Source organism: Oncorhynchus keta, unplaced genomic scaffold (genome assembly GCF_023373465.1).
Source record: "Oncorhynchus keta strain PuntledgeMale-10-30-2019 unplaced genomic scaffold, Oket_V2 Un_scaffold_1014_pilon_pilon, whole genome shotgun sequence".
NCBI classification, from domain to species: domain Eukaryota; kingdom Metazoa; phylum Chordata; class Actinopteri; order Salmoniformes; family Salmonidae; genus Oncorhynchus; species Oncorhynchus keta.
In genome coordinates, this window is record NW_026290754.1 from 137,501 (window position 1) to 146,210 (window position 8,710).

The 8,710-nt window shown below is 43.5% G+C and overlaps 1 protein-coding gene across 1 annotated transcript in view; it reads right to left on the reverse strand.

Moving 5' to 3' along the window:
• Nucleotides 1-8,631, reverse strand: part of LOC118382995 (rab11 family-interacting protein 4A-like) — a 97,055-nt gene extending 88,424 nt beyond the window's left edge. The window contains 1 exon segment of the mRNA XM_052513362.1: nt 7,982-8,631. Coding sequence (XP_052369322.1) covers nt 7,982-8,140 — 159 coding nt within the window. The 5' untranslated portion in view covers nt 8,141-8,631.
• Nucleotides 8,632-8,710: the final 79 nt, after the last annotated feature.

The following is an 8,710-nucleotide window of genomic DNA, read 5'->3' on the forward strand; positions in this document are numbered from 1 at the left end:
GTTGAGTTGTGTTGAGGCGTGAGTTGATGCACTTGAGCTGTCTCTGTAAGGTATATTACTGTGTTGATGCACTGAGCTGCCTCTGTAGGGTATATTACCATGTTGAGTTGAGTGCTGATGCACTGAGCTGCCTCTATAAGGTATATTACTATGTTGAGTCGTGTGTTGATGCACCGAGCTGCCTCTATAATGTATATTACTGTATTGATGCACTGAGCTGCCTCTATAAGGTATATTACTGTATTGATGCACTGAGCTGCCTCTGTAAGGTATATTACTGTATTGATGCACTGAGCTGCCTCTGTATATTACTGTATTGATGTATTGATTGAGCTGCCTCTAAGGTGTTGAGTTGAGTGCTGATGCACTGAGCTGCCTCTATAAGGTATATTACTGTATTGATGCACTGAGCTGCCTCTGTAAGGTATATTACTGTATTGATGCACTGAGCTGCCTCTGTAAGGTATATTACTGTATTGATGCACTGAGCTGCCTCTGTAAGGTATATTACTGTATTGATGCACTGAGCTGCCTCTGTAGGGTATATTACCATGTTGAGTTGAGTGCTGATGCACTGAGCTGCCTCTATAAGGTATATTACTGTATTGATGCACTGAGCTGCCTCTGTAAGGTATATTACTGTATTGATGCACTGAGCTGCCTCTGTAAGGTATATTACTGTATTGATGCACTGAGCTGCCTCTGTAAGGTATATTACTGTATTGATGCACTGAGCTGCCTCTGTAAGGTATATTACTGTATTGATGCACTGAGCTGCCTCTGTAAGGTATATTACTGTATTGATGCACTGAGCTGCCTCTGTAAGGTATATTACTGTATTGATGCACTGAGCTGCCTCTGTATTAAGCTGGTATATTACTGTATTGATGCACTGAGCTGCCTCTGTAAGGTATATTACTGTATTGATGCACTGAGCTGCCTCTGTAAGGTATATTACTGTATTGATGCACTGAGCTGCCTCTGTAGGGTATATTACTGTATTGATGCACTGAGCTGCCTCTGTAAGGTATATTACTGTATTGATGCACTGAGCTGCCTCTGTAAGGTATATTACTGTATTGATGCACTGAGCTGCCTCTGTAAGGTATATTACTGTATTGATGCACTGAGCTGCCTCTGTAAGGTATATTACTGTATTGATGCACTGAGCTGCCTCTGTAAGGTATATTACTGTATTGATGCACTGAGCTGCCTCTGTAAGGTATATTACTGTATTGATGCACTGAGCTGCCTCTGTAAGGTATATTACTGTATTGATGCACTGAGCTGCCTCTGTGATGTATTGATGCACTGAGCTGCCTCTGTAAGGTATATTACTGTATTGATGCACTGAGCTGCCTCTGTAAGGTATATTACTGTATTGATGCACTGAGCTGCCTCTGTAGGTATATTACTTATGTATATGCACTGAGCTGCCTCTGTAAGGTATATTACTGTATTGATGCACTGAGCTGCCTCTGTAAGGTATATTACTGTATTGATGCACTGAGCTGCCCTCTGATGCACTGAGCTGCCTCTGGGTATATTACTGTATTGATGCACTGAGCTGCCTCTGTAAGGTATATTTTGATGCACTGAGCTGCCTCTGTAGGGTATATTACCATGTTGAGTTGAGTGCTGATGCACTGAGCTGCCTCTATAAGGTATATTACTGTATTGATGCACTGAGCTGCCTCTGTAAGGTATATTACTGTATTGATGCACTGAGCTGCCTCTGTAAGGTATATTACTGTATTGATGCACTGAGCTGCCTCTGTAAGGTATATTACTGTATTGATGCACTGAGCTGCCTCTATAAGGTATATTACTGTATTGATGCACTGAGCTGCCTCTGTAAGGTATATTACTGTATTGATGCACTGAGCTGCCTCTATAAGGTATATTACTGTATTGATGCACTGAGCTGCCTCTGTAAGGTATATTACTGTATTGATGCACTGAGCTGCCTCTGTAAGGTATATTACTGTATTGATGCACTGAGCTGCCTCTGTAAGGTATATTACTGTATTGATGCACTGAGCTGCCTCTATAAGGTATATTACCATGTTGAGTTGTGTGCTGATGCACTGAGCTGCCTCTATAAGGTATATTACTGTGTTGAGTCGTGTGATGAACTGAGCTGCCTCTGTAAGGTATATTACTGTGTTGAGTCGTGTGTTGTTGCACTGAGCTGCCTCTGTAAGGTATATTACTGTGTTGAGTCGTGTGTTGATGCACTGAGCTGCCTCTATAAGGTATATTACTGTGTTGAGTCGTGTGATGAACTGAGCTGCCTCTGTAAGGTATATTACTGTGTTGAGTCGTGTTGAGTCATGTGTTGATGCACTGAGCTGCCTCTATAAGGTATATTGTCATAAGGTGAATGCACCAATTTGTAAGTCGCTCTGGATAAGAGCGTCTGCTAAATGACTTAAATGTAATGTAAATGTATATTACTATGTTGAGTCGTGTGTTGATGCACTGAGCTGCCTCTGTAAGGTATATTACTGAGTCGTGTTGAGTCGTGTGTAGACATCACACATAGGCCCTCTACACAGAGAGAAATCTTAGGCCGACTGATCTTGGCATCTGGGACGGGACGAAAAACATTGGATGTGTGTTTACCCTGCGTTAAATGTTCCTCGTTAGCATCAAGACTACACAAACCCATTAGCCTAACAGCTGGAGGGATCAGAACCAGGCAGACAGACAGACAGACAGACAGACAGACAGACAGAGACAGACAGACAGACAGACAGACAGACAGACAGAGACAGAGAGAGAGAGAAAGAAGTGAAAGAGAGACAGAGACAGAGAGAGAGAGAGAGAGAGAGAAAGAAGTGAAAGAGAGAGACAGAGAGACAGAGACAGAAGTGAAAGAGAGAGACAGAGACAGAGAGAAAGAAGTGAAAGAAGAGAGAGACAGAGAGAGAGAGAAACAGAAGTGAAAGAGAGACAGAGACAGAGACAGAGAGAGAGAAAGAAGTGAATGAGAGAGTGCGAAATAAGTGAAAGAGAGAGAGAAAGACAATTTACATACAGCAGACAGTTTATTAGGTACACCACCCCGTTCATGAAAATGGATCGCTCCTACAGACAGTGATTCACCTGGCCGTGCTGTATAAAGAAGGCAGACAGGCATCAAGGCATTCAGTTACTGTCCCATTGAACGTTAGAATGGGCAAAACCAGTGAGCTAAGCGACTCAGTATCTCAGAAACGTCTGCCCTCCTGGGCTTTTCACGCACGACCGCGTCTAGAGTTTATCCAGAATGGAGCGACAAACACATAACATCCCGTCAGCAGCAGACCTGTGGGAGAAAACAGCTCGTTGATGAGAGAAGACGAAGGAGAACGGCAAGAACGGCGCGAGCTGACAGACGGGCCACAAACAGGCAAACAACGGAGCTGTACAACAGTGGTGTGCAGAACGACATCTCAGAACACACCACCCGTCAAACCTTGTCACGGATTGGCTGTTGCAGCAGACGACCACACCGGGTTCCCCTCCCATCAGCTACAAACAGGAAGAAGCAGCTCCAGTGGAGGAGCGATCACCAAAACATTTGAGGACTGGGAAAACATCGACTGGTCCGACGAATCCCGGTTCAGGATTTGGTATAAGGACAAGGGTCCTTAAACAAGAGTCCTTATTTCACCTTTATTTCACCTTTATTTAACCAGGTAGGCTAGTTGAGAACACCTTTATTTAACCAGGTAGGCTAGTTGAGAACACCTTTATTTAACCAGGTAGGCTAGTTGAGAACACCTTTATTTAACCAGGTAGGCTAGTTGAGAACACCTTTATTTAACCAGGTAGGCTAGTTGAGAACACCTTTATTTAACCAGGTAGGCTAGTTGAGAACACCTTTATTTAACCAGGTAGGCTAGTTGAGAACACCTTTATTTAACCAGGTAGGCTAGTTGAGAACACCTTTATTTAACCAGGTAGGCTAGTTGAGAACACCTTTATTTAACCAGGTAGGCTAGTTGAGAACACCTTTATTTAACCAGGTAGGCTAGTTGAGAACACCTTTATTTAACCAGGTAGGCTAGTTGAGAACAAGTTCTCATTTACAACTGCGACTTGGCCAAGATAAAGCATAGCAATTCGACACATACAACAACACAGAGTTACACATGGAATAAACAAAACATACAGTCAATAATACAGTAGAACAAGATGAAAACAAAAAGTCTATATACAGTGAGTGCAACTGAGGTAAGTTAAGGAATAAGAGTTCTTAAACAAGAGTCCTTAAACAAGAGTCCTTAAACAAGAGTCCTTAAACAAGAGTCCTTAAACAAGAGTCCTTAAACAAGAGTCCTGAAACAAGAGTCCTTAAACAAGAGTCCTGAAACAAGAGTCCTTAAACAAGAGTCCTGAAACAAGAGTTCTAAAACAAGAGTCCTTAAACAAGAGTCCTTAAACAAGAGTCCTGAAACAAGAGTCCTGAAACAAGAGTCCTTAAACAAGAGTCCTGAAACAAGAGTTCTTAAACAAGAGTCCTGAAACAAGAGTCCTTAAACAAGAGTCCTGAAACAAAGTCCTTAAACAAGAGTCCTTAAACAAGAGTCCTTAAACAAGAGTCCTGAAACAAGAGTTCTTAAACAAGAGTCCTTAAACAAGAGTCCTTAAACAAGAGTCCTTAAACAAGAGTCCTAAAACAAGAGTCCTTAAACAAGAGTCCTTAAACAAGAGTCCTTAAACAAGAGTCCTGAAACAAGACAAGAGTCCTAAACAAGAGTCCTGAAACAAGAGTCCTTAAACAAGAGTCCTTAAACAAGAGTCCTTAAACAAGAGTCCTTAAACAAGAGTCCTTAAACAAGAGTCCTTAAACAAGAGTCCTTAAACAAAGTTCAAGAGTCCTTAAACAAGAGTCCTTAAACAAGAGTCCTTAAACAAGAGTCCTTAAACAAGAGTCCTTAAACAAGAGTCCTGAAACAAGAGTCCTTAAACAAGAGTCCTTAAACAAGAGTCCTTAAACAAGAGTCCTTAAACAAGAGTCCTTAAACAAGAGTCCTGAAACAAGAGTCCTTAAACAAGAGTCCTGAAACAAGAGTCCTTAAACAAGAGTCCTTAAACAAGAGTCCTTAAACAAGAGTCCTTAAACAAGAGTCCTTAAACAAGAGTCCTTAAACAAGAGTCCTTAAACAAGAGTCCTGAAACAAGAGTCCTTAAACAAGAGTCCTTAAACAAGAGTCCTTAAACAAGAGTTCTAAGAGTCCTTAAACAAGAGTCCTTAAACAAGAGTCCTTAAACAAGAGTCCTTAAACAAGAGTCCTTAAACAAGAGTCCTTAAACAAGAGTCCTTAAGTTGAATGCATTCCGTTGTGCCACTGACTAGGCATCCCGTTTCCCTGTCCATCCTGCCTGGTACAGGCTGGCGGTAGTGTAAAGGTGTGGGGAATGTTTTCCTGGCACACGTTTGGTCCCTTGACACCAATTGAGAAACAAACATTTCCAACACCTTGTAGAATCCGTGGCCCCTGAAGGATTCAGGCTGTTTCTGGAGGCACAGCGGTGTCCAGTTGTCTGGATGTCCTTTGGGTGGTGGACCATTCTTCAGACACACAGGAAACTGTTGAGCGTGAAGAACACAGCAGCGTTGCAGTCTTTGACACCAATCGGTGCGCCGGCCATCTACTACCATAGGCACTTAAATATTTAGTCTTGTCATTCACTTTCTGAATGGCACACATACACAATCCATGCCCAAACATCTATATTTAACCTGTCTCCTCCCGTTCATCTACACTCTCAGGAAAACAAATGCTATCTAGAACCTTGAAGGGTTTTTCAACTGTACCCATAGGAGAACACTTTGAAGAACCATTTTTTGGTTGCAGGTGGAACCCTTTCTACCAGGAACAAAAAGGGTTCTCTTTTGGGGACAGCCGTAGAACCCTTTCTATCAGGAACAAAAAGGGTTCTCTTTTGGGGACAGCCGTAGAACCCTTTCTACCAGGAACAAAAAGGTTTCTCTTTTGGGGACAGCCGTAGAACCCTTTCTATCAGGAACAAAAAGGGTTCTCTTTTGGGGACAGCCGTAGAACCCTTTTGGAACCCTTTTTTCTGATTGAAGTGGATTTAACAAGTGACATCAATAAGGGATCATAGATTTCACCTGGATTCACCTGGTCAGTCTGTGTCATGGAAAGAGCAGGTGTTCATAATGTTTTGTATAGATAGATAGATAGATAGATAGATAGATAGATAGATAGATAGATAGATAGATAGATAGATAGATAGATTATCTTGTCTCAGGAAGGAAAAATACACAGAGCATTTATCAGAAAAGCAGGGAACTGTAATTTAGTGATATCCTGCTGAGACAGAGGTCGTTTACTAGGCTGCACCTCAGCTGCCTGTCTTCCTGCCTGTCTTCCTGCCCTGCCTGTCTTCCTGCCTGTCTTCCTGCCCTGCCTGTCTTCCTGCGTGTCTGCCTGTCTTCCTGCCCTGCCTGTCTTCCTGCCCTGCCTGTCTTCCTGCACTGCCTGTCTTCCTGCCCTGCCTGTCTTCCTGCCCTGCTTGTCTTCCTGCTTGTCTTCCTGCCCTGCTTGTCTTCCTGCCCTGCCTGTCTTCCTGCCCTGCCTGTCTTCCTGCCCTGCTTGTCTTCCTGCCCTGCCTGTCTTCCTGCCTGTCTGTCTGTCTGTCTTCCTGCCCTGCCTGTCAGTCTGTCTGTCTTCCTGCCCTGCCTGTCAGTCTGTCTGTCTTCCTGCACTGCCCATCTTCCTGCCCTGCCTGTCTTCCTGCCCTGCTGCCTGTCTTCCTGCCCTGCCTGTCTTCCTCCTGTCTGTCCTGCCTGTCTTCCTGCCTGCCTGTCTTGTCTTCCTCCTGCCTGCACTGCCTGTCTTCTGTCTGTCTTCCTCCTGTCTTCCTGCCTGTCTTCCTGCCCCTGCCTGTCTTCCTGCCCTGCTTGTCTTCCTGCCCTCTGCCCTCTTGTCTTCCTGCCCTGCCTGTCTTCCTGCCCTATGCCTGTCTGCTGTCTTCCTGCCTGCCTGTCTGTCTTCCTGCCCTGCCTGTCTGCCTACCTGTCTGTCTGTATGCCTACCCTACCTGTCTGTCTGTCTGTCTGTCTGTCTGTATGCCTACCCTGCCTGTCTGTCAGTCTGTATGCCTGTCTGCCTACCCTGCCTGCCTGCCTGTCTGCCTACCTGTCTGTCTGTATGCCTACCCTGCCTGTCTGTTATAAGGATATTGTAACAGGGTTAAATAAGCTTCCACATGATACAACATGTCATTTCAATGTGTTTGTATTGATGTTGGTTGAATGTAAGCTTCTCAAGTCTATAAAAGTGTATCGGAAAACCTGTACAGTGACAAGTGAAACAGCAGACACCAATAGTTTTCCAAATCTATAATAATGGTTTTATTTCTAATTCATTATAGAGAAATGATTATGATTCATGTGAACTGAATGAGTGCATTGATAAAGAAGCCTGATGGCAACCTGGCAAATGTAACCTCACTTATACAGACACACACGATCTCCGGTACAATCGTAATATACATATAATACACGTCTCCCCATTAGGTCTATCTGACTCACCATCCCCATTATGAAAGACCTCTCGATGTCTGAATATCCTGGAGGAATATTCCTACCTGTGGTTGGCGCGCGTACAGATGTGTTGACGTCAATGAGAACGTATCGTTCTATTTAAACCGTGTCAACGAAATGATCCCAATCAGACAGATTCCATCAGAAAATAAATCCAACGGTCACCTCGAGATCACATTCGGTTCTGTCTGGCAACCTGTTTGTCTCAGTGTCATAGCGACGTTGGCGATGAATACGTTTATAATAAAACTAACGTACACACACACACACACATACGGCCTAATACATGTTGTGATGATCATATTTCAAAACACTTACACAGACAGGAGCTTCCTTCGATCAAATATCCTCCAAATTCTCATTCATCATCATCATCATCATTATCCGTGGATGTCGTCAACCGACAGATGGACTTACCTCATCTCTGTCCCCCTGCCCGAACTGAAGCCCCAAATCCACAAAATGTTCGACCCGAATATAACCATCAGCATCCTCATCACACACGTCGAATACCTCCTTGAGCTTTTTCAGGAACCCTAGAAGCTGTTCTTGGTCGGGGAAAACGTTTCCTTCCATCTTAAGAGTTCGGTTTGTCAGATAACGTCGTTATTGAACGGACTTTGTTTGAATTGGTCCTGTATTCGCCATCATTCCGGTTGCTGTTCTCCGCTCGGTTGGTGCTGTGACATCAGCAGCATCCCGGTACGGACCGGGAAGGACCACTGATCGACGCGCGGCGGGTAGAGACGATAAATGGCTACGATTCACGATCATGAAGGGGAAGAGAAAAAAAAATCGACTTACGTAAACATCTGCCCATGAACGTGTTTTTAAAGTGTCAGGTCAGGTGTTTTTATGTTATGATACTGAGAAATATACAATTTGATGTTATTGTGACACCATCTCGCTCCTTGATTGTTTTCCAACCATATGACTATTGAACAGAAAATTGTTAAGTTAATCATTACTGTAAATCAATGTAAAATAAAATGGTGATATTTAAAAAGTAAAAACAGAACTAAATATGACACGTTTTCCAACCGCCAATGTATGTATTGTCCTTGTACACGCGCCAGCTCCATGGTTACCCTGAATAGCTACTTTACGTTCCGTTAAATTGTCCTGACCTCTGGTGTGGATGTTATT